The sequence below is a fragment of the Emydura macquarii genome, unplaced genomic scaffold (genome assembly GCF_026122565.2).
Source record: "Emydura macquarii macquarii isolate MOO-44397 ecotype Brisbane River unplaced genomic scaffold, CSIRO-AGI_Emac_v2 contig_1146, whole genome shotgun sequence".
Taxonomy (NCBI): Eukaryota; Metazoa; Chordata; order Testudines; family Chelidae; genus Emydura; species Emydura macquarii.
In genome coordinates this window covers 20,085,969-20,112,515 of record NW_027131283.1, presented here as the reverse complement: position 1 = coordinate 20,112,515, position 26,547 = coordinate 20,085,969, and the positions used below count along the sequence as shown (strand labels likewise).

Here is a 26,547-nt window from a genome sequence, read left to right as displayed (position 1 = left end):
TTTTTCATTTTTTTTATTTCAAAGCGAATAAACCTGCATTGTTTTGTGCTGATGTGACATACATCCCCTCTGCTGATACCCATTTTGTTGATGCAGCTATAACTGACATGTTTGAGATATACTAACTAACTTTAGAAAATGTGACCACAACTAACACATGTTCTGCTTCCTACATGGCTAAGTTTGCATGGGAGATTAAACTCATTCAGAAAATGGGAGCTGCTACATATTACCTGTCTTGCTCATCTGAATAACATTTCACTGTCAACAGCTTCTGCTACAGAAGAAGTGAAAGACATGAAATCTTGCATCACTGGATTCAGGGCTATTTTCAAGTATGCAAACAAACTGAAGGCTTTGTTTTACACAGAGCGAGACCAGTGCGCAGCCGACTGCCAATTACCTACCCCTGTTGTGTCACATCGGTGGCTGAATTTGTACTTCACTGCCTGTCATGTAAATAACCCGTGGATTGTCCTAATGCATCCCCCAGATCATCCTGAGTTTGTTGGTTCTAAAGCTGAAACTCTGAAGGAACTGGCAAATAACCAAAACGACCAGCAGTTCCTGCGCACCGAGGTAATGTTCATTGCTGAAAACTTGAAATCACCACCTGACACAGAGAAAACACTGGAGTTTTCTCTGACTAGTGCCAACACATTTGCCAATACAGATGTTTTCCAGATCCTGACAACCAAAATCTCAGCTGAAATGAGCACAAAAGCTGCAGGAGAAACATATGGCGAGAAAACCCAGCTATTTCTGGAAATCCTTTCAACCAGGGAATAAGAGGAAGACAAAGAAAGCATTCAAAACCTTCAACACAATGCACAGTGAGAAATGGGAGACAACTGTTAATTACTTGGTTAGTGACTTCCTGAAAGAAATCTCGGTGCCCTCCAGAGAGAACCTAAACCAGAAGCAAACGAAACAGATACTCCACTGGTAGTCTCTTTTTTTATAAAGGTATTCTCAGCCCACCCTGGGAAGATGTCTATGGTCCACCATCACATTAATATGGAACCCAGTAAAGGAATACCAGAACAGCTCCAACCAATCCCCAGCAAATTGAGGGGGCTATCAAGAAAGAGCTCAAGGCCATGTCAGAACTCAGGATAAAAGAGGAATCACAAAGTGCCTGGAGGAGTCCTATTTTGCTGATTCCAAAGCCATATGATTCACTACATTTCTGTATAGACTTCAGAAAGGTGAACAGTTTCAGAATTTGATGCCTACCCCATGCCATGAGTGGACAAACTCAGACTGGCTGGGAGAAGCCCAGTACATCACCACTCTGGATTTGACAAAGGGATACTAGTAGATCTCCTTAACACCAGACTCTCAGGAGAAGACTGCTTTTCTATGTCGTTTTAGGACAATGTCCTTCGGGTTACTCAGGGTGGCAGCTACTTTTCCATATTTGAGGAACCAATTATTCAACTGCATAATCAATATGCGGCAGTGTACTTGGAATTAAGTTGTCATTTATAGCAAGGTTTGGGATTCCCATCTGAACAAAGTAGCTGCCATTCTCTAATCACTGAGGGAAGCTGGGTAAATGGCTAACTCACCAAGTGCATGAAAGAAAAACAGGTTGCTTGTTACCTGGGATATATGGTTTGTGGAGGGCAAGTCTCCCCTTTGGTGGATAAGCTTCATGCTCTACAGGCATACAAAACTCCCATCACCAAAAAGCAAGTTCGGGCCTTCATAGGCCTAGCTGACTAATCACTGGTTCATACTGCATTTCACCACCATGGCAGCCCTGTTAACTAACCTAACTAAGAAGACCGCCCCAAGACTGGTCTTAAGAACACTCACCTGCAAAAGGACATACTCCGCAGACACCCAGCATTGTATAGTCCAAACTTCAAGAAGGAATTTGTATTGCAAACAAATGAATCAGAGGTAAGGCTAGGGATGGTCCTTTTCCCAAGAGGTAGATGGAGAATACCACCCAATAGTTTCTGGCTGATGTACAGTCTTTTCTAATGATAGAGAAGGAATGTTTGGCTGCCAAGTGGGTGATAGCGAGCCTACACTACTACCTCCTGGGGAATGAATTCACTTTTATTACAGCTGATGTCCTCTTGCTCGCACTGAATGTAATATAAGAGATGAACTGGAGGATCATGATACGGTACCTGTCATTGCAACCATATGCCTTCTGGATACAACTTCTGGGCAAGAAGTTTGCATCGCAATGCTGATTTTCTTGTCAAGAGAAGTAGCCTTTGCCAGCCTGGTCTGGAGCAGAAGGATATGTAATGGGGTTTGCAAACCCCATACAGAGCATAGACTGAAGTGAGAGGAGAGTCTTTCCCACTTATAGGCAACCAGGCTGGCACACCCCAGCACAGCTGCCAGCAATGCCACTCCTGAAGAGATGCTGGGACCAATGAGGGAAGCAAGCCCAGCTATAAAGGAAGGAGAACAGAGAGTGCTGGGGGGGCAGAAAGGCCTGAGGTAGCAGAAGACAACGACCACCAGGCCAGGCTGCCTCTAAGAAACTGACTGGGAGACAAAAGAAGATGGCAAGCCCTGGAATTTAAGGGCTGATTGACTCATTTTAGGTTAAGTTGATGGACTGGGCTAATATGAGATGAACAGAGGGAGACCAGTTAGGAGAAAGCTGGGACTCTAAGGAGCCTGTCCCTAGAACAACTGACAGGCAGGCATGGGAAAGAGGCAATACACAGGTGTGGAAAGAAAATGGGAAAAGATGACCTTAGAAACCTGTGAATCCTGAAACTACACTCCCTTTCTTTTCCTTCCTTGCAAAAATCCTATGTGCCTGCCCATGAAAGTAGGGGAAACAAAGTGGATATAGTTTTTATGGTCTTGTAGTGTGTAAAGGCTAACGTATCATTATTTATAGCCTTGGAATGGATGGAGCTAAACAGCATAAAATACTCTCTCTCCTCAGAAAATACTGTGAAATAGACATTGTGATAAATATGCTAGATGTTTTTAAACTTTCAGCCTATGATTTTAAAACATTTTTAAAGTTCTACTGACCTCTGTAGACACTAAATAAGAGCAGAAAATTCTTACATCTGGAAAAGTAGATAGTTACTTGTATGTATTTCCTCCCTGTTCTTTATTTAATTTTGAATAAATTGTACTTTTTAAAGTTGTTGTGATAACTCTAAACATGAATGATATAATTTGGTCTAAGTATGATGAAACTACTTAGCACACGGACAATGTAATAAATCTTTATTTAACCCAGCAATAGCCTGTTCTAGTAGCTTCTATGTATATTGCATTCATTTTGTTGGTGTCAGTCAGTCAATTCTGCTTTTTAATGCAGTATTTTTTTCTTTTTTTTGGAGGAATATTTACTTGTATTGAAAAACACGCTTGCATAATTTCCAGGAACAGATTCTTGCAAGCACTTGTAGCTTCTTCACGAGTGACTGATCTATGTAGTTACCATAAGTAAAAGGATTTGAATTGTAAATTTCAGCTTGCAGGCTACTAAACCTCATTGACTCTGAGCAGCACCTTGAAGACCCTGGGGATGTTCCTTTAGTTTGGCATTTGAAACTGATACAAATAAAAGACTGAAGGCCAAGAAACCTCATAGATCATAGCTACAGTGTCAATGCCAATCTAACAAAGGGACTAATAATTCACAACTCCGGCACAAAATAAAGACAGCCAGGAAAATATTTTATTTTAATAGCTGCTATTCAGGATGGATTACCTGAAGCAGACTCTTTCATCACTTCCCCATCGCTTTAGGGGTACACAGTCTCTATTTTTCAGGCTGGTGAGATGGGAAGGTTGCCTAGATGCTGATGAAGAAAATGTGAATTTTGCCAGAAGGGATGAGCTTAACAAGACCCACAGTGAGGAAAGAGAGGAACCAGATGCAACCAGGACCCTGGAGTTTAATGTCTGCCACCAGGATCCAGGATACCAATCCAAGGCTCACATGCAAGGTTCACAGATCAAATTGATTACCACTTGGGAAGCTGGATGGAATGTTACCAATGCCATTCAGGTAAAATGTTTACCTATTTACATTAATCATCATTTTTAAAACACTGAATCATCACTTAGTCTGTTTGGTTTTGTTTTGTTTTAACTATATCATCATTTCACAACATTCTGAAGGTTTTTGATTTCATGTACATGGTGGATTAATTTATTATGGACATATTTCAACTTTTTAACATAAAACTCACACGTAAAAATAAAAGGAATAAAGGTCCATAGGGAGGTAAGAACATTCTCAAAAGAGAGAAAGATTCTGAAAATAATTAAAGTGAAGATAAAGAGCTGCTAATTGCTTCTGTAGTTTTGGAATTGCCTTTCCATGTGTACATTTGTATTCAGAGAAAAGTCACCAAGTTAAAGAAGGTGGAAATAATCTGAGATAGAGTATCTAAACATCTCACACAACCAAAGACAATGTAGTTAAGGATCAGATTCATTCCAGGTCTAATTTAGCTAATCTGGTAGTTAGATTATGAATTTGGACCAAAGAGGATAGTAATAAAATAACATTTTATTAGACCTCAAATTTAAAACATTTGGTTCCATAATTTTCTTCCATGGAAATTTTTTTTCATATCCATAAATTTAGCATAGTTGTTTTAAAACTGCTTGCTTCCCCCCTCCCCTCTGCTTTTCTTTTTTTTTAAACAATGCATTTTAGTACTTTACAAAATTACCACCAACTTTATGTTTGAGACATCAGACAGCAAGAAGAAACAAATGTCTAGAGACATATTTCACATTTAGATACTTCACATTGTTTTCACACTAATCAGTAGTATCTCACTTGCAAATTTTCATAACCTAAATATGAAAAAAAAAACCCAAAAAACACTTTTTCCACTGTTTTTTGAGATTTTGATAACTTTAATGGCCATTGGCTTCTGTATTCTCTTTTAACCCCCCATTCTTGGTGGGGGAAAAAAGCCCAAAATATTGTCTGTCTCAGTGAAGTTTCCATACTATATCTACTTTAAAATGAACTCAAAGTAATCGATCATACTCTAAGCCCTGGTCTACACTTACTGGGCAATTCGGCGGCAGTTGATGGGAGTTATGCAAGCTACACAGAGTAGCTTGCATAATTCCCATTGACTGCTGTGCTTCCCTCTTGCGTGACGTCTTCACTGCACTGCGTCAACAGGAACCGTGTTCCCGTTGATGCAGCGCTACGCTACTTGAGGGCGTGGTTTTACTGTGCCGACTTCTGGATCGACTGAGCGGGTCTTCACTTACCGCTCAGTTGATCCAGATAGGTCAATGTGACACTGGCAACTTTGCCGCCGTCCGTGTAGACATGCCCTAAATGTGCTTAACTATGAACGTAGATATGCAATCATAATACAACAATGGAAATACATTTTGGTGACAAATCAGTTCTTTCAGTCTCAGCATGGTCTATTATTCAGCAAAATGGTGTGACATTCTGGACCCAGGACAGTCAATAGGAGTTCTGCCATTGACTTTAATGAAACCGTTTTGCTTTGGAAATCAAGGGACTTTGTTTCTAGACCATTTTATCAATGCCTTGTTGTGTGACTTTTGGCAAGTCGCTTAACCTCCCTTTGCCATTGTTTCCCCATCTGAAAAATGTAGGTAGTAATACCAGTCCCTCAAAGTATTTTAAGACTCCTGGATCTATTTAAATACAATATTATATATTATTTATTATTATAGATTCTAATATAGAACAAGATATTGAGCCATAGGGTAGCAATACTACTTACATATAGCAGATTATTAAAAGTTTTTTAAAAAGGACAAAGTAGCCAATCAGTTCAGGAAGAATGGCTTCACTCAGGGTCTGTCTACACTGCAATAAAATACCTCTGACTGGCCCAGGTCAGCTGACTGAGGCTTGCAGGGGCTCAGGTTGCAGGGCAATAAAATTGCAGTGTAGACATTTGGTCTTGGGCTGGAGCCCAGCTCTAAGACCCCACAAAACAGGAGAGTCCCACAACTCAGGTTCCATCTGAACATCTAAACTGCAATTTTATAGCTCCACAGCCCAAATGCCACAAGCCTGACTCAGCTGATCCATATGAGCCTTGAGTGTTTTGTTGCAGTGTAGACATAACCTTAATGTCTGCAGCTTTGAACCCCGATACTTAGTCCTGCTTGGTCCAGTATTTTAATATAGAACAACAGCAACTGAAGGCGAGCTACAGTTTTGTTATGCTTAATTTATGGGGGAACATGAGAATGGCAAAGTCAGGAATAACGATTTATTTACTAATACAGTTGGAGTTTTCTAGTGGATATTTTGTATGTAGATAAGTGCAACAAAGCAGGCATGCAATAGATTTTGTGTTTTCTTTTCTTAAATTTCTCAGCAGTATGGCAAAAAAACAATTTTTCCTAATGTCTTCATGTCTGGTTAGGGGAATACTATAAAATAGGTATCTAAAGCAGAAAAAATATATTGAGTTGGTACAGATCACTGAACATATAAGAATTTGAGTGAATTTCTATGCAAACCTTAGAAGAGAAAAATCAGGAGTTATGAACAGAATGATTAAAGCCAGCAAAATGCTCTTGACAGGTGGAAACCAGCTGTGTTAAAATGGGAATGACAGTTGTTTTTGCCTTACCCAGAGGAAAGGGCAATAGTGTTTTGCATGGCAATTAGAGATAAATGTTTAAATTGAATTTGAAAACACTCTAAACAGTTATTTCAGTGCATACAATTCATCTAAAAATGAAATTACATTATAATCTGGAATTATTTTAAGGATGGAAATGTTGTGGTCATTATGAAATTCAACAAAGAAGGCTCTTTTAGAAAGACTGCTTATTAAATAGTACCTATTTGCATTGGAAATGTTTACGTTTTCTTTCCTTCAACTGAAGAAGGTGAAATTTTGATGACAGCATTGTTTATGTAAATGATTGTTTCAGACATTTAAAGTTTCCAAGGAAACATGTTTCATATTCTGCCACTGTACATGTAAATGAAAACCTGTGTGCAGTTAAAACTACCTTTAAGAAGAGACATAGCCCAGAATGATGAGCTAAAATTATGAAGAAAGGTATCCTCTGGCGGAGTGGCCCAAGTTACACTTGTAACTAGCAATAAAAGGGAAACATTGTCACTGATTTTCCCAGTAGTCTAAATTCTAACAATATGGTAGTACTAAAAAAAGGCTAAATTCTTTACATGCTAAGCACCTGGAAGAGAATTGTGATCAGAAGAGGTAAGATGGTTAGCCAAAGAAAAAGAATGTCAAATTAAAAGTCCCACTAAGTCTACTGTATCCTGAAGTTGTACAAGCAGCCAGGAAACAGCTATTAGGAAGATGTAAAATAAAGCAGGCCATCACCACTTTAACTTATAACCAAAGTGAGATGGACTTCGCCAGAACTCTCAGCAGCATGCAGAAAGCTCGGAGTTGCAGAGATCCGTGCCTTTCCTATCAAACTCACGCCTTTTTGTATTTAAAATATAGTGTAATGTATAAATCTTCAAATTACTGAAAATATATAATCATACATTCATAGACAGGTATAAGCCAGATCCTTGCCTCATATAAATTAGCATAATTTCACTGACTTCAGTGGATCTATACTGATCGACAGCAGCTCAGAGTCTTGTCTTATACACTTTGTAAACCATATTGATAATATTATATACCTGCCACATGTAACAATACATTCCAATAGTTCCATTATTTGATTTTATTAAATTTGTGGATAATGATAGCCTAGTCAAGGAGTATCAATTTTCTATTTTTACATCTGGTTTACATATGCATTTGAACCTGCGGCTATAAATGATTACAGTTACAACATATTTGGCATACTGTATTTTATATATTACAAAAGGGGTCCAATTTTAATATTTAATGTTTTCATTGATAAGACTAATTTCCATATAGGGGTTTATGACGGTAAATTTTTATCTGTGACCCTCTATCGTGTGCACCTGAGCAGTTGTAACAATTGATATTTCTCTTTCTTCTGTGGTTTCAGCTGCCTTCATCGCACTAGTGCTAAGGTTAAATCCTTAGACATTGAACACCACAAATCCCAGATGCTTAAATGGAATATACAGGTGCTCTGTACCCCCAAGGATCAAAGATCAGGTTTGCACAGACATTCAGGCTCACTAGGTGCCTATCTGCAACTTTAGTTGACTTTTAAATCTGTCCCCAGATCCTTAATTGCACCACAGAATCCCAGCATGGATTTTCATCCTTAAATTCAATTAGTTTACACATCTGGCCTTAATTTATACCCCCTAGAACTCCACTGTAGAGCTTGGCCCACATTATTCACTTTTCATATTCTAGGTTCAAGAACAAGAGCCCACTCCACTATTTCTGACCAGAGTAATAAGTAAAGCCACGATAGTGTCTGGGCTACACACTGAAGTTACAGTAAGTCATACTCTGAAAGAAATTATAGAAGCCTGGCAATAAAGATACATTTCCCATCATGGACTGGTTTTGAGATTCAAACGGAGAGGTCTGCTGCTGGTGGTAGAAATGACTAGGTTTCCTAGATTCTGGTCCAGAAGCAGCCAGTCAACAACCATTCAAGTTCCCAAAGATAGCCTGCACGCAGAAAAGCCCAAAGCCATAGTAACACGCGTGGAATGTGAATCTACCTTAGCCAGACCTGGTTGTATTGGCCCCACTACGTTTCACAGGTTGGGACTCAGTACATCTATGATCAATGATCCTAACAAAGGTTGGGACCCAGAGGGCACCTGTCTCAAATCAGAGCTATGTTACAATCCTTGATTGAATGTCACATTATGTAACACATTGTCAACATAACATCACTTCAGGGACTGATGGCTGTGTGTGTCCCTGGTTCTCTCTTTCCCCTGGTGAACAGCCCAACCACCTCCTAAGTGCCTCCTTATGGCATGAGGTCATGCCACAGCAGCCCTGCCTCAGTTTCCCCACTTTTCAGAGTGCTCAGTTAAATTACCAAAACAAATTCTTAAGTTCAACACCACCCCTCCTGGAGTTTGATTTATTAAATGTATCAAAATATTTAAAATAAAAGTTATCAAATCCCCATCAAGTCTGTATTCCTAGTCTTCTTGCTGGGGGAAGGCGGAGGGGAGGCGGTAGGCCTTCCCTGCCTGCAGCCTTTTCCCTGAAAACTCAGGATCTCCAGCTGGAGTCTACTTGCTCTCAATCCACATTCCCGACCCTGCAGTCTCTCTCTCTCTCTCTCTGCAGCTTCCTGATGCTCTTCACAGGAGAATCAGCTCCTCCATGCCCAGCTCACAATACTAAATAAATGCCACACTCCATTAGGGGTGACAGGTAGGGTTAATTGTACAGGGATGGCCAGTTTCAGGTCCCCAGCGCTTAAAGGGGCAGGTCACTCCATTACATCCCTTCTATTAGGGGTCAGGATTCTGGACATGGCCTGTTGCTTTATGGAGCATTTTATTTCAGGTTAGACCCTGGAGTAACTTTTTTTGGCCTGAGCACAATGCCTGCCAGAGAATGCGGCACAAAGGGGCTGGAGCCAGGATATATATTCTCTCTACCCAGTGCCTTTTTTCTAGCACAGTCAAGAGTATTTTGCTCCTGCAGCTGTGGATTTGCGTTTACTTTCAGAAAAGTGCTTATTTGACAAGGGACTAATAATGTTCAGCATCCTTATTTTGGGAACTGTCTAGTAGCCCTTCCTATAAGTCTTGACACCTAGGGCCCCAATTCTGTTTAACTTTATGTTTTGTGAGCTGCAAACATTAAAAACATTATGAAGTCAGGGCTACTAAATATTGAAAGATGACTTATTTAAAGTTGCTGATCACTTCTGGAAGATGGCTGTCTAGATTGGATTGCTCTAATGGGTATTAAGTTTCTATGGCTATGTCTACATAGCAATGTAAACTGAGGATTGGTAGGACTCAAGTCAGCTGATCTGTGTCAGGGAACCTTGGGCCGAGCGTCTACATTACACCTTAGCCCTCAGTTAATGTTCTGACGCATGCACAAACCTAGCTGGTATCCATGCTGCAGTGCACGGATCTGAGTCAAAGTAAATAGATCATAAATTGCCTAATCTCACCCTCCCCACAACCCCATGTTGACACTCTAGCCCTAGGAACGTGGTGCACTGTGGGAAAAATCTACTGCCCACTCTGTTTCCTAACTGGGGCAGTGCTATTGGTAAGACTCATATGCCCATAAGGAGCATGTGAGTTCATAAATGGCATAATTAGCTCCTTTGGTGGCTGTCTCAGTAGAACGACTGCAGTTTGAGAAGGCTTTATACTGAACTACCATAATCTGAGAACTAGGCTTTCCAGCTGTAGGCTGAGTCACATTGGCAGGAAAATGCCCCTGTCCATCTGTTGTGAGGACAATTAGGACGCCAGTCTCCAGGGCTGTCAAACTATTACAATGAAACTTGGCAATTCTTAATTTTTAAAATGGGATGTTCAATGAAGGTGGCTTTGTTTGTTTGTCTGTTTGTTTTGAAGTGTGACATAAAATGTAGGTTTAAAAAGAAAACCCACACCCCCAAACCCTAACCTGGCTGCTGCTGAATGTGTAGCAGTGAAGTGTCTCCCCAGAGCTTCGGGTGCAATGGGCTCCAGCAATGCTGAGGGATTCCTTATCTCTGCCTCTGCTGCACCCTGCTGGGCAGGAATAAGGGATCCCCAGGAAGCAATGAGGAAGTTTTGGGACTCCCTCGCCCTCAAGCCCTCACACTGCACACTGCCTGTGCACCTCTGCACACATAGCCCAAGGAAAAGTGGGGGGGCCTGGGAGTTAGAGGGCCGCAGAATGGAATGGGACCAAGCAGCTGCCCTGCAGGGAGGGAGAGTGGCAGGGCTCCTGGCTCATCATGGCCAGGGGAGGGATGATCCCCAGCATCCCAGCACCCAGGAGCTGCCTCCCAGCTGGCAACTTTGCTCCCTGCTCCCGTCAAGCTCTGTGCAGCAACAAGGAGGCGCCACAGCCAGAACCGCTGCAGCTGGAGGCCGAGGGGAAGTTTGGGAGCTGGCTCCCATTGGCCACACAATTCATACAGCCCAGGTGCCCCTGCACACACAGCCCCAGGGAGGGCCAGGGGAGCTGTGCGGCAAAGAACAGAGAATGGAGCAGGACCAAGCGGCTGCTCTGCAAGAGGGGAAGTGGCTGGGATGGTGGGGATCATCCCTTCCACAGCTGTGCTGAGCCAGCAACTCAGTCCTGCTCTGGTCTCTGTCCCTTGCCCCCGACCCTCTTTGCCCTCCTTGGGGCTATGTGTGCAGAGCCACCCAGGCTGCAAACACTGTGAGGTGGGGTTGCAAGGCATCTAGTTTTCGACCAGAAAGTCTGGTCAACAGAGGACCTGTTCAGTGTCTGTACAGTGTACAGCGGAGAGCAACAAAAATGATTAGGGGGCTGGAGCACAGGACTTATGAGGAGAGGCTGAGAGAACTGGGCTTATTTAGTCTGCAAAAGAGAAGAATGAGGGGGGATTTGATCGCGGTCTTTAACTACCTGAAAGGGGGTTTCAGGGAGGATGGGGCTAGGCTGTTCTTGGTGGTGGCAGATGACAGAACAAGGAGCAACGGTCTCAAGTTGCAGGGCGGGAGGTCTAGGTTGGACATTAGGAAAACCGTTTTCACTAGGAAGGTGGTGAAGCACTGGAATGGGTTACCTAGGGAGGTGGTGGAATCTCCATCCTTAGAGATTTTTAAGCTGAGGCTTGACAAAGCCCTGGCTGGGATGATATAGCTGAAGTTAGTCCTGCTTTGAGCAGGGGGTTGGACTAGATGACCTCCTGAGGTCCCTTCCAACTCTAATATTCTATGATTCTATGACATCCAAAGTCAGGTTATTGCAGGCAGAGAGGGAAGGCATCAGGTCATCAACCTCTGCCTGCCCCTGCTCAGCCGGGGCTGCTTCCTACCTGCATCTTGTGGGCAGGCAGGCTCCACATCAGGGGCTGCAACTTCCATCCCAGTATTGGAACAGAGGGAGCCCAGCTGGGGGAGGGGGAGACATGGTAAGGGAGGTGGAGAGGATCAAGTGATGAGGGAATGGAGAGGCGGGGGGCAGGGGATGGAGCCTTGAGGGAAGAGGCAGGGTAAGAGGTGGAGGAAGGTTCTAGCGCTCCTGCTGCAGTGTCCGGTTTTTAGAAATTAGAAAGTTGGCAACCCCATTGTGAAGGCAGCAAGTGCACTCAGCCTCCCACCTCAACTTTGCTCCCTCCTCCGGGCAAGATCCATGCAGCAGCAAAGAAGAGCTGAAACCACCACCCCAAGAGGAGCAGGAAGGGAGAGGGCAGTCAGCCAGACAGTCATGGCACTTCTGGCCACTGTGCTGGCTGCCTGCAGAACTGCTTCTCTGCCACCAGGAACTCTGGGATACATCCAGAGGACTTCTGGGACCAGTCAAGCCAGGGCTGCATGCAAACAGGAAACCAATAGGGCTCAGACTTAAATTCCTGTATAGAGTTACCCTACGTGGAAGATTTTGTGACTGTTTTTCTGCTGCCTGTCACATCAGGAATATGTTTGATGGAGGCTGAGAAATAAAGAACTGGATTAGCACACGTTGGTGTAATCGGTAGAAGTACAGAAGTTTTAGGATGTGATACATCGGGCTCCACAGCTCCTCTCTATCAGCTTTGCCAACAAAAAGACATTATAAAGTAGCTGTATGTATTCCACAAATAATTCCCCCAACATAGAGATGGTCCCTGGTAGAAGTAGTGGGTTTACAGCTCTATGCCACCTCTACAGATGCCCACGGGCCTGGGTATTGTTAGGGGAGGGAGTTTTGCCAGGGTATTCCAATGCTCTGGCTAGAATCACCCATAAAAACCACTATGCAGTCCTGTGGACCATAGGCCAGCTCCACTATATTCTAATATGCAAATAGGAAAGTTAAATAACCCCTCCCCACACACAAATGCCAGTTATGTCAAGGGTTTGGCTTAAACTTAACCATTCCATTTGTAACTCAAATTGGTTTTGCTATGTATTTTAATTATCAGAGGTCTGAGGAGAATGAAGGAGAATGAATGCAATGCTGAACACATACATTGACTTTAAAATGTAGGCTCAATTTTAAATTTGAATTTTTTAATTATTGTTGATTTAAGGCAGACCCTTTATTTTTCATGTATTTTTATGTGAGTAAATCTATCTTATGTTACATCTTTTTGATCGCAGTAGCCAGAAGCACTGCTATGATGAAAGACCTGTTGGTATTTCCAGTAGAAATGCTATCTTTGTAACATCTTTAAAATAGAGGACCTGAGTTTTAGAACAACGGAATACCCACAGTTCCCACCAACTTCACTTGAAGCTTCTGCTGCTCAGTACTCCTGAAAAGCAAGCCTATGATGTGCATTGGGCTAAGACTTGGCATACTGCTTACTAACTTTCATGTCATTATTCTTTGTAACAGTAGCTAAAACACTGCAGTATATCGTTTCATGGCATCAAAAATATCTTTCCAGTTTTTGATGTTCTTTTTGTCACACTATGGCTAAAAAAAAGCTTGATTTTAAACAGACATTTTGCAGGTGCCTTGTGTTCTCTGTAAGCAGAGACTTTTTGTTGTTTGTTTACTTTTTATTTAAACGCTGAATAATTTAACTTTGAAAATCTACTACTGTGCACGATACCTAGTCGTGGTTTTTTAGAAACATTTCTTTCTTACTACTGCCAAGGTGCAATCTCTTCTCAATATACACCCGTAACGTGCTAACGAGAGTTGTATGTGTGTGCCAAGAAGAGACTATACCACAGAATTTGTGAATAAGCACCCTGTATGAAATCTTATTGATCTCTGAGACATCTTATATTAACTGTACATCTCAGTGCTGAACTGTGGTTCTGCCATGACTCACTCTGTGAGTATGTCTACACTTACAGCAGTGAGCACAGAACATGCACCTCATGATCCCTCAATACAGATATAAATAGCTAAGTAGACAGCAAGGCACTGCTTAGGAAAGTAGAGTAAAGACACACCTTAAGATATGTACCCTACATGACTCTCTACATACCAATGCAGTGCCTCTCCACCCATCTACACTGCTAATTTCTGTAGTGAAAGACTCTGACAGCGGCAAAAGGCTCTGGTAGGGGGGAAGTCTGCCAGAGCCTTTCACTGCAGCGTGTAACTACACATGTACCTTTCATGTAGACAAGACCTAGTGTTCGAGAACAGGAGGAAAGAGAGGTTCACCATCCCACGAGGAGTTCTTGAAGACAGCGGACCTAATTCCAACTGCCTTGCACCTGGTGAAGTCATTTACATACAAGTAAGCCTAATCAAGGTTTCGCAGGCAACAGGAAATGCCAGATTTTTCAACTTTCAAGTGCTTGCCACGGAAATAAATGTTCTTTTAATGTAGTATTTTTAAGTTAAATTTCCTAGGGTTTTTTTTAAAAGGAAAAAGGTAAAATTAAATTACATTATATGCAACTGCAGCATCATAAGCAGGGTTTGAATGTTGAACTTCCAACACTGCAGCATAGACTGCTACCACTTCAGCTACACTACTGATTACAGTAGCTCATAGTAGAAGAAGGCTGTTATTTTGGGGGCAAAGGAAGCTAAGAGGTAGACTGTTGGGGCCATGTGCCATGCAGGAGGGGAGTCTTTAGTGAGAAATCAGGTTGGCTCTCTCATAGCCTTCCTCTGTCACTCAGAAGGCGGTGGAAGCTCCTTCTCCATGGGGTGCCCTAGAGTGGGAGATGAGTTGCTGGGGCCACATGCTTGGCGCAGGGGGAATTATGGAGAGCCTAGATCCACATCCCACTCGAGCTGCTCCCAGCGCAGCATCTCCTGCTGCATGAGCCTGACCTTTAAATAGAACCTTCAGTTATTTTTGCATGATGCCAAAAGTTACTCTGACACTGGAAGCTGAAGCAGGGAAATCGGGAGTTTTAACAGTTTGTCTCAGGTCACACTTGAATGCAATTTCATGGGAGAAATGAAAGACACATCTCCAGCCTGAGGGCTTCAAAAAATGCCATATTTCACAGACACACTGCAAACAATGGAGGTGTTAAAGCTTCTTTAAAAGAATAGTCACAAGAATCTTGTATAATTGAAAGTGTTAGGCAACCTATAATACACATCTATACATAAGTGTGCATGCAAAATGTGGGCCCCAGCTCCCTGACTCCCGCCCTACAGCAACCACCTGCAGGACAAGCAAACACTAGCAGCTGAAGGGGGAACTGCAAGCAGCTCAGTCAACATTCTTGAGCTGCCTGTGGTGGTTCACGAGATCACGAGCACTTCCAACATTAAGTCTGAAATTATGACATTCACAATAATATTGCATATGTTGCCAACACTGCCTTTTCTTAGTCCAGTAGAGTTCAAATTAATTTCCTAATTCAGTGCTGTCTCCTTCTGCCCAATCTTACTGATGTCTCCTCACGAATGTCCAACCATCAGTTTAAGCTCTCAACATAGATAGAACAGTGTTTCTAATCTCATCCCCACCCTCAAGTTATATATCCTTTCTTGATCAGTATGGACAACACCAGCATCTTCCCTGTCATTTAGACCCATAATCTGGGCATCATCTTTGACTCGGACCTCTTGCTAGGTCCTCATATCCAGGCTGTCTCTAAATCTTGCTGATTCTTTCTGCACAGCATCTCTAAGGTATGGCCTTTTCTATCCATCCACACAACTAAAACTGTTGTCCTGGCTTTAATCATCTCCCATCTCAACTTCTGCAACATTCTTCTCTCTGGCTTTGACAAATGCAAACTTGCTCTGCTTATAACCATTCAAAATACTGCTGTAAAGATCATTTTCCAAAGTCATTGCTTTGCCTATGTGTGAGCCTAACAGCATCCCAATGCAAGAGGCTCATTGCTATCTGGTTATGAGTTTCAGCTGGACTGAACAGTTCAGTATACCCCACTTCATTAATGTCAAACTATATTTGATGTGTGTCATATAAGGTATGATTGAAAAACTAATAACACACCAATCATTAATAATTCTTGCTTCATGTGTACAATAAATGCCGAAGGGACCATACAAATTTGAAGGAAATGTGGAACTAAAAGGTGTTTACCAGACAAGTCTGGTGAGCGGGTAAACAAGTGTCTCCCAGACAGAGGACAAGCAGACGCCTCCAGGCAGGTATCAGAGATTTTTGGCAATCACATGGCAAGTGGCCATTCATTTGCATCAGAGAGGGCAGGAACAGATTGATCTGCATTATAGCAAACAGCCACACAGGAAGAAACTAGCATGGAACTTCCTTCGCCACCAGATTCCCTGTCCCCTTCCTTACAGCTTGAATGAACTTTATTTTCAGAGGAACCCTTCAAAAGAATCCATTTCAAAGTTGCACTGGACTATAAAAGAGAGGGCCAAAGAACCCTAAGTGATCTTTCACCTCAGCAGACAAAGGAACCAAGCACTTCAAAATTTGTGGGAGATCCTGACCAAAGGTGTGGTCAGTCATCTTGCTAGAAGGTGGTGTGGTGAGACCCTTACCTTGAATAAGACTGTACTTTTGTTAATTATTAGTCTCTAGAAAATGGTTTTTACTTTTATTTGCTTGTAACCATTTCCAACTCTATCCCTTATATTGAACTCACTTAAAATCCTACCTCCTTTTATTAATAAACTTGTTTTAATCTAAACTAACCCAATGCTGTGTTTGACCTGAAGTGATTGTTAACTCCAGTTAGTTATAAGATGTGCTGTTTGTCTCTTTAGAGGAGCAAACAAACCTTATTGTTCCCCTGAATGATCCAGGAGATGATTGGACATTGCAGAATACATAGTTTTGGGAAAATTCGGGACTGAGAGATGTTGGGCCCTCTTGTCAGGTGTAACCAAAGCTGGTATATACCAGAGTATGACTATAATATAACAAGCAGGTGCTGGTATCCGAGTGCTGAGTCATAGCTGCTTAACACACAGACACTCAGTGTATACTTGTGTGCTGGCTGTTGGTATCAGAATTGTGAGCCACAGCAGCAGAGTATTTAAGGCACTCAGAGTTACAGGGCAGGAAATGACAACTTCTCAGTGGTCTGGATTGCACCCCAGAACATGGCACTCTTTGCATCCCTCCACTGACTCCCCTTTCTCCATTGCATCAAGCATCAGTTACTTGTCTTCACTTTCAAGGCCTTTCACAACCTATGCCCATGCTATCCTTCATCTTGCATACACTATCAAGATGTTGACTCCCAGCTTCACTCTGCCAATAATGCCAGCCTTCATTGTCCATTTTTAATAAAGCACCTTCATACTTTTTCCAATGCTGCCCCTCATGCATGGAGTCACTCCCCATAAATATCCACAAAGTTACTTCATCGTCCTCATTCAAATCCCTCCTCAAAACTCTGCTGTGATGCCTACAAAAAACTTGACAACAGGTAGACTGCTGGTGTGCTGAGACCACGGCCTGTGATGGCAACCAATATTGTCTCACTGTTTTCTTGTATGTCCCCTTTGGCCTGTCTATATCCATCTGTTGTCTCTTGTCTTACACTTCAATTGTAAGCTCTTTAGGGCAGTGACCATCTTTATGTTCTGTGCTTGTACAGCAGCTAGCACGGTGGAATCCTGGTCCATGATTGGGCTTCTAGGCTCTATCGTGATACGACAAATAAATAATAATAATCTCAGCCTCAAGGCCTTTCCTGTTTGTTTTTATAGAAGCTCTTCGCAGAGTAAAGAGGACTGTTTAAAGGTGCCCCAGGGATAAATCAGTCCTGACATTTGCTACTCATTTGTTTCTCTCCCTTTTTGCTGTTCAGGTTAGATTCTCATTGCTACTGTGACACATTGCAGTTCACGGCTGGTTATGAGGAGCAATGAAAGGAACTTGCATAAAGGGCATGCTACTGATAGAACAATCTTTAGAATATCTTGCTGCCAGGATGGGGATTCCCTTCTTACATGACCAGATAGTCAGTATGAGTTCAGGGTGGCAGAATTTAGTTCAAAATAGTTAAGGTTAGTAGTGTCTAAAATAGAATTTCATCAAGTGGGGTCCAAAATACTGCAGTAATAGACATTTTATTCTATAGCCATTACACCATTTGAAATTGTAAAGATCATAAACAGGACAAACTAGCACTCAGGTGCTATGACAAGATTGTGCACAGATGATATATGTGCATGCAAGTAAAGTTGTGATCTATAGGCAAAGTGAGGTTGGATTGAATAGATCACTCAGTCCAAGCCCCAAACTTTAAAGAGATCCTCACTTCATTCCAAAGAGTTTCCCCAACATTGGAAACACAAGGGCTTGGTGCAGAAAAGAGATCCTTTACTCCCTCAGCCCAAGGAAAGAGCTGATCCACATTTCCTCTGCAGAAAAACAAAAGTCACTTTAGTGCTCTACATTTGTGGCTGATCAATCCCTGGTAAGCTTTGTAGGAAGCTGCATAAAAATGAATTGGCACTTTTTCTCCCTCTCATTCAGAGCTGGCCCCATGTTTTTTAAAGAACTGCAACAGGCAAGTTTGGATTTCTGTACCTGATATTTATTTTACTTGCTTTCTTTTTCAGTTTTGATATTCAGGAACCTCCTTTCTTATTAAGAATGTTGTTGCCCATCCAGTTTGCTTTCAGATGAAAGCCAAAATTACTTGTAACTCAGACCTAGTCCTCCAGATATGCTGCTATAAAAAACAACTCAGATATGTACGTGTGCATACACTTACTTCTGCAGGATAAACACATTGGTACATTGCTACATTTGACTGAAGCCATAAACTTCTTACTCTCTGAACTTTATCCTGTGTGAAATCTCAGAGAACTAATCTGTTTTAATGAACGACGTTTAGACACACAGTTCATTCCTCTTAAGAGAGTAAAGCTAAAGAATGTAGACGCCAGAACATAGTGATAGACAGCAGAAAAGCTAATACTTTTATAGCCAAGAACTTTTTCCTGCTCTATAGAAACATTCTCCTCTAGAATTAACAAATTGTCAGTGGAAACTGGGCAGTGACCAAAGTCTTAAAATAAAGAAGGGTGACCCCTAGTGTTTGTCTAGAAATAAAGATTAATTCAATCTTCCCAACCATAGACGTTATAGTTGGAGAATTCAATGCTGTAAATGAAGCACAGCTAAATGAGTACATTATATATTATTAGTAGACTTAGTATTAGTACTATTATTACAAGAATTTCCAAATGGCAAAGCTTCTTCCCTGCCATGCATACATGGTTAATCTACAATTCACCCCTGGGTATGTAACGCTAGCAGCAGCAGATTCACTGGAAAAGGCACAAGCTCTGCCTTAATGAGCAAATGGAGCTATTCAAGAAAATAAAAGGCCCTAAACACTGATTATACACTTTATTGAGGATGACAAATTGTACCCTAGCCTCAGCAGTAGTGAGCTGTGTGATATGCACCTAAAGCTAAATGGAAGAAGTCAAACCTTTTTTCCCCCATCATGTTTCTTACTTGGCAGAAACATATCCCTGTCTGCTTGGCCAGTAGCACCAGTTTTGCCATCTGGAAAACATAGGTTTTACCAAACAACCAACTGAAAAGCGTCCCTGAATCTAATATGAACTTCACAAAAATATAAACATATGAATCAAAGCTGAAGAAACAACTCATATTAGTTCAGATCCACATAACCCATTATCTGTACATTCATTTTCTTGCTGTCCATTTCCTCTCTTGAGACAAGTGATAGTACAAATAGATATTTATGTGGGCCCACGCAGCTACCGTTTTGGTTGCTGTATGGTGCCAACTGCAGCCCTTTCTTTTACAATTTACCTATGCTTCACGACAAACAATTTTTTTTATTATTCTGTTTTCCCCTCTAGATACATGTTTTGTTCAAGATGGGTCTACCCTCTCATACCACTCAACAGTCCATCATATGAAGAACATTCCCTGTTTTTACACCCAAATGTACCTGGGTTCCACATGGACCAGCTGTTCTCCCTCTTTGATTACTGTAATCTACATATATGTACCTCAGAAATCATGACTAATTCAACTGAAGTTAGAAAAAATGTGTATGGATAAAACAAAAAAGGATTCCAATATCATTTTAACTTTTCTTTACTAATAGTCGTGCCTCTCGTTTTCAGTCTTTGCCCCACATTTGGGCTTTGGCACAGAGCAGATATTCCTTCTCAACTTGTTTTAAAATCATCCTTGTTACCTGCATGATTTCCTCAAGTACATGTGACGTCTCCCCAATATCTGTTCATGGCCTTCAGCAGCTTAGTACTCTTCTTGTGAGATTTAAGAGTCTAACTGGGATCCTGAATCTAAAAGCCTGAAAAGTTACTATTCACGGGGTATCTCATGGTCATATTAGGGTTCTCCATTCCTGCTCTTGTTTTTACTTGCCTTCTCATTTGTTTTCACCTTTAATGGGCAGCCACCCTCCCCCAATTTGTAGGTGACCATCTCAGATTTAAATTTCAACCTAAAATATGTGCACAAAATGTAGGCCTCCCTCTTTGCTGCTCATAGGGGATTTCACCTCCCCTCCACTATCTCCTGGGTTGCGGGGAGCTACTATCCCTCCCTCTCTCACTAACTAGGCAGGATAGTTAGTTGCACCACTCATATTCTCTCTCCATAGATGGGAAATAGGAGACAGTCCATCCCTACATTCACTTACTTTCCATATTTCCCTCACAGTTTCCTACCCATCACATTCTCCTCTTCTACCATGCCACATTCCCTTGCTCCCTGCAGTCTCCGCCTCCTACCCTCACATTCCACTGCATCCACCAGTTTTCCTACTATCACCCATATCCCCTTCCACTCCCCTCACTGTGCCGCCTGTTCTGTCCACTTTTCCCTTGACTCCTCAGAATTTCCTATTTTGTGCCTCTCCACTCCCACTTGCCCCCCCAACCTCAGTCTGTTTTCTGACACCTTGATAGTCTCTTGTCCCATGCCTGGATATCATAATGCTGACCAACAGGCTACCATCTTTCCTGAGGTCAGCCTGGCTTCAATCCCTTTCAAAACAATGAGAGAGGGAAGCCAACTTTGCTGTGGGCAGTCTCACGTTCACCTACAAATTTTAAAGAGACATAACAGCCAGCATGCTGAGGATTCAGTCCCAAAGACAATAATGGGAGATGACAGCTATTTTGGAGGACAAAACTTCACAAGATTCAAAGCAGACATTAGACACTAATGTGAACCCTTAAAAAACCCAAACATTGCAAGACTGGCAATAAAATCATGAGAACTGGCCACAATTGAAGTCTGCAAAAGGACAGGACTCCCAGCAAGATTCAGAGGATTCATCTGCACCCACTTGCAAACCTTTGGGTGAAAAATTAGAATGATAGATAGTTGGATTGCTGATGACTAGGAAAACCACATAGTGATTGACTGCCGGGTGTGAAAGTTGTAGCCTCTGGAGACAAATATAGCAAATATGGAGACGACCAGCTTGGCTTAACAAAGAAGTCTTCAGTGAGCTTAAACACAAAAAGGACGCTTACAAGAAGTGGAAGTTTGGACAGATGACTAGGGAGGAGTATAAAAATACTGGTCGAGCATGCAGGATTGAAATCAGGAAAGCAAAAGCACAATTGCAGTTGCAGCTAGCAAGGGACGTGAAGGGTAACAAAAGGGTTTCTAGAGGTATGTTAGCAACAAGAAGAAGGGCAGGTAAAGTGTGGGCCCCTTACAGAATGGGGGAGGCAACCTAATGACAGATGATGTGGAAAAAGCTGAAGTACTCAATCCTTTTTTTGCCTCTATCTTCACAGATTAGGTCAACTCCCAGACTACTGCACTGGGCAGTACAGAATGGGGAGGAGGTGAGCAGTCCTTAGTGCTGAAAGAACAGGTTCAGGACTACCTAGGAAGCCTGGACATACACAAGTCCATGAGGCCGGACGCAATGTATCTGAGGGTGCTGAGGGATTCGGCTGATGTGATTGCAGAATCATTGGCCACTATCTTTGAAAACTCGTGGTGAGAGTGGGAGGTCCTGGATGATTGGAAAAAGGCGAATATAGTGACCATCTTCAAAAAAGGGAAGGAGGAGGAACCGGGGAACTACAAACCAGTCAGCCTCACCTCAGTCCCTGGAAAAATAATGGAACAGACCCTCAAGGAATCCATTCTGAAGCACTTGGTGATCAGGAATAGTCAGCATGGATTCACCAAGGGCAAATCATGTGTGACCAACCTGATTGCCTTCTATTATGAGATGACTGGCTCTGTGGATGCGGGGAAAGCAGTGGACATTATATATCTTGGCTTTTGCAAAGCTTTTGATACAATCTCCCACAGTATTCTTATCAGCAAGCTAAAGAAGTATGAGTTGGATGAATGGACTATAAAATGGATAGAAAGCTGGCTAGATCGTCGGGCTCAACGGGTAGTGATAAATGGCTTGATGTCTAGCTGCCAGCCAGTAACAAGCAGAGTGCCCTAGAGGTCGGTGCTGGGGCCGGTTTTGTTCAACATCTTCATTAATGATCTGGAGGATGAGGATGAGGCAAGTTTGCAGATGACAGTAAACTGGGGGGAGTGGTATATATCCTGAAGTGTAGGGATAGGATACAGAGTGACCTAGATGGATTGGGCCAAAATAAATCTGATGAGGTTCAACAAAGACAAGTGCAGAGTCCTGCACTTAGGGGAAGAATCCCATGCACAGCTATAGACTGGGGACTGACTGGCTAGGCAGAAGTTCTACAGAAAAGGACCTGGGAGTTACAGTGGACAAGAAGCTGAACATGAGTCAACAATGTGCCTTTATTGCCAAGAAGGCTCACAGCATATTGGGCTTCATTAGTAGGAGCATTGCCAGCAGATCGAAGGAAGTGATTATTTCCCTCTATTTGGCATTAGTGAGGCCACATTTGGAGTACTGTGTCCAGTTTTAGGCCCCCCAACTACAGAAAGGATGTGGACAAATTGGAAAGAATCCAGAGGAGGGCAACAAAAATCATTAGTGGGCTGGAGCACAGGATTATGAGGAGAGGCTGAGGGAACAAGGCTTGTTTAATGTGCAGAAGAGAAGAATGAGGGGGGATTTGACAGCAGCCTTTAACTGCCTGAAAGAGGATTCCAGGGAAGATGGAGCTAGGCTGTTCTCAGTGGTAGTAGATGATAGAATAAGGAGCAATGGTCTCAAGTTGCAGTGGGGGAGGTCTAGGTTGGACATTAGGAAAACTGTTTTCACTAGGAAGGTGGTGAAGAATGGGTTACCCAGGGAGGTGGTGGAATCTCCATCCTTAGAGGTTTTTAAGGTGAGGCTTGACAAGCCCTGGCTGGGATGATTTAGTTAGGGTTGGTCCTGCTTTGAACAGGGGGTTGGATTAGATGACCTCCTGAGGTCCCTTCCAACCCTAATCTTCTATGATTCTATGACACCTACACAGACTTATGTGCAGAGCTGGGGATCAGGTACCAAAGATGTAGGGAAAGGAGGAGAGAGGTCCTGTAGGCCAAATTTAAATGGTTAAGTAAGAGATTATAGTCCAGGACGTCCATGGTACCGTTGTGTGAAATGCTTCTAGTTCCATGTGCAAGGCCACTAACACAGGCAGAACTTTTGGGTCTTCATGGGTGAATAAGACAATGGTGTTCGGAGAGAGGATTTAGGTTTATTAGGAACTGGGGAACCTTTTGGGAAAAGAGGAGCCTATACAAGAAGGATGGGCATTACCTAAACCAAAACAAACTCGTGGCACATAAAATTAAAAAGGTTGTAGAGGAGATTTTAAACTAAGGGTGCATGAAAAGCTGACAGGTGTGGAGAAGCTCACAGTTCAGATGGACACATCCTTTGGAGAGGATTTATTAAAGGGGACACTCTATATTCCAATAAAGAGGATAGAAATTGATAAAATACAAGTAGGAACTGAAGAGAAGCATTCAAATGAAAAAGAGCCCCAGTCAATTACATCATATGAAGGCAGATAACTAAATACTCAAAAATTTTGTAAGTGTTTGTGTACAAATGCAAGAAGTCTAAATACTAAGGTGGGTGAATTTGAATGACTAGTATTAAATGAGGATATTGATATAATAGGCATCTCAGAAATCTGGTGGAATGATGATAATCAAAGGGACATAGTAATACCAGGGTACAAAATATATAGGAATGCCAGAGTATTTGGTGCTGATGGGGGGAGAGGCACTATATGTGAAAGAAAGCATAGAGTCAAATTTAGTAAAAAGCTTAAATGAATCAAACAGTATCCTAGAAACTCTATGGATAGAAATTCCATACTTGTATAATAAGAATATAGCAGCAGGAATCTACTACTGACCACCTAACAAAATAATGATGGTGACTGTGAAATGCTCAGGAAGATTAGAGAGGCTACAAAAACAGAAAACCCAGTAATAATGAGGGATTTCAACTATCTCGGTATGGGATGCAGAGATAAATTTTCAAGACACCATTAATGACTACTTCTTGAAGCGGCTAATCCTGGAATCCACAAGGGGGAGAGACGATTCTTGATTTAGTCCTAAGTGACATTGTCAAGGGGGTGCCATGGGGATCTGACAGTTGTGACCTCTAGAGGCAAGGCCGTCCTGTGTCTCAGGAGAGCAATTCCTAGTGGCAAGTGTCCTCAGGGCCACTCTATCTCTCAAGGCAGTAGTGCTTAGTATCAATAGTTCCAGTCAGCAGCACCTATCAGCAGTCTATCGCCCCGGCCCTCAGGCAGGGCGGGTGGGCGAGCAAGCAGTCAATCGCCTCGGCCCTCAGGCAGGGCGGGTGAGCAGTGGCTCCACTATTCGTAGCGATACCGAGGAGTAGGCTTTCCCGGGGTGGCTAGGGAAGGGGGGAGGGGGACACAGGCCCACCCATCTCCACTGCCTCCTAGCCCAGGGCCCTACCAGTGGCAAAGACGTTGCCACTGAATCAGCGGGGCTCCCACCACAACACACCGACGGGGTCTTGCCCTTGTCTCAGCCACGGCTATGGCTGTCCCTGGGCCACTTCCACCCCGTATCCCCAGGTACCTGTCTCATCAGGGTCCTCGGGGTTGCTAGGGTACTAGGTCTGGGGTAGGCCCGCCAGTCCCTCCTCGTCCACAGGTGGCAAGGCGGGGAGCTCCTCTGGGAGGGGCAGCTCCTCCAGATCACAGGGCTCATGGGATGGCTCAGCTTCAGGCAGCTCATCCAGGTCCTGTCCCGTCTCTGGGGGCTCGTCCAGGTCCCGTCCGGCCTCGGGGGGTATCTCCCATCCGGGTTTCTCAGGGGTCTTGGTCCAGTCCTGAGGTTCTGGTAGCTTGGTCCAGTCACTCTGGCCTGATGGCTGGGTCCTACCCAGTCTCCAGGCCCTGAGGCAGGATTGGGGAATGGTCGGGGTCTCTGCTCTGGGAGGCGAGCGTCCCTGGCGTTGGTTTGGTTCCACTCTGGCCTAGGCCTCAGCCGGTGGGGCAGCACATCTGCCTCCGGCAGCAGTCTCCTCCAGACTGAGGTCTGGGGCCTGTCTTTTATACTGCCCCTTCCTGTAGGGGCTCCGCCCCGCTGTCGCTGATTGGGCTGGCCGGGCGGTCCTATCACTGCCCGGCCTTTTGGTTGCCAGGCAGACTGGCCTGCCAGCCCTATCACAGCCCGGCCTTTCTGTTGCCGGGCAGACTTGTCTGCTGGGCCTGTTTTGATCCAGCCAGGTCGCTGCGGCGCTTCCTCGGATCCAGACTCCGGAGGAGGCCACAGCACCTTCCTACAACAGTAATAAGTCACCAGTATTTGATGGTGTTTACCCAAGAGATCTGAAGGAACTCAAATATGAAATTGCAGAACTACTAACTGTGATATGTAATCGATTGCTTAAATCAGTCTCTGCACCAAACGACTGAAGGATAGCTAATTTAATGCTAACTTTTAAAAAATGCTCCACAGGTGACTCTGGCTATTACAGACCAGTAAGCCTAACTTCAGTACCAGGCAAATTGGTTGAAACTATAGTAAAGCACAGACTTCTCAGACACACAGATGAACACAGTTTGTTGGGAAAGAGTCAACACGTTTTTTGTAAAGGGAAATCATGCTTCACCAATCTACTAGAATTATTTGTGGGAGTCAACAAACATGTGGACAAGGGTGACGCAGTGGACTTGGAATTTCCCCAAAGACTCCTAAACAAAGTAATCAGTCATGCAATCAGAGGGAAGGTCCTTTCATTCAACCAGTAACTGGTTAAAAGATAGTAAAAAAAAGGGTAGGAATAAATGTTCAGTTATCACAACTGAGAGTGGTGAATAGCAGGGTCCTCCAGGGATCTTTACTGTAGCCACTGTTGTTCAACATATTCATAAATGATCTGGGAAAAGGGGTAAACAGTGAAGTGACAAAGTTACTCAAGATAGGTAAGTCCATAGCTGACTCTGAAGAGTTACAAAAGGATCTCACAAAACTGGGTGACAGGGCAACAAAATGGAAGATGAAATTCAGTGTTGATAAATGCAAAGTATTGTACATTGGAAAACAATCCCAACTCTACACATAAGACGATGAGGTCTAAATTAGCTGGGATCACTCAAGAAAGAGATCTTGGAGTCATAGTGGATAGTTCTCTGAAAACAACAGTTCAATGTGCAATGGCAATAAAAAAATCTAACAGAAAGTTAGGAACCATTAGGAAAGGGA

At 43.0% G+C, this 26,547-nt stretch overlaps 1 protein-coding gene across 1 annotated transcript in view; it reads left to right on the top strand.

The window, feature by feature from the left end:
- The first annotated feature begins 3,700 nt into the window (after positions 1–3,700).
- LOC137152040 (vesicular inhibitory amino acid transporter-like) overlaps positions 3,701–26,547 on the top strand; it is a 95,285-nt gene continuing 72,438 nt past the window's right edge. Inside the window, exon 1 of the mRNA XM_067546508.1 lies at positions 3,701–4,009. Coding sequence (XP_067402609.1) covers positions 3,701–4,009 — 309 coding nt within the window. The remainder of the gene's footprint in view (positions 4,010–26,547) is intronic.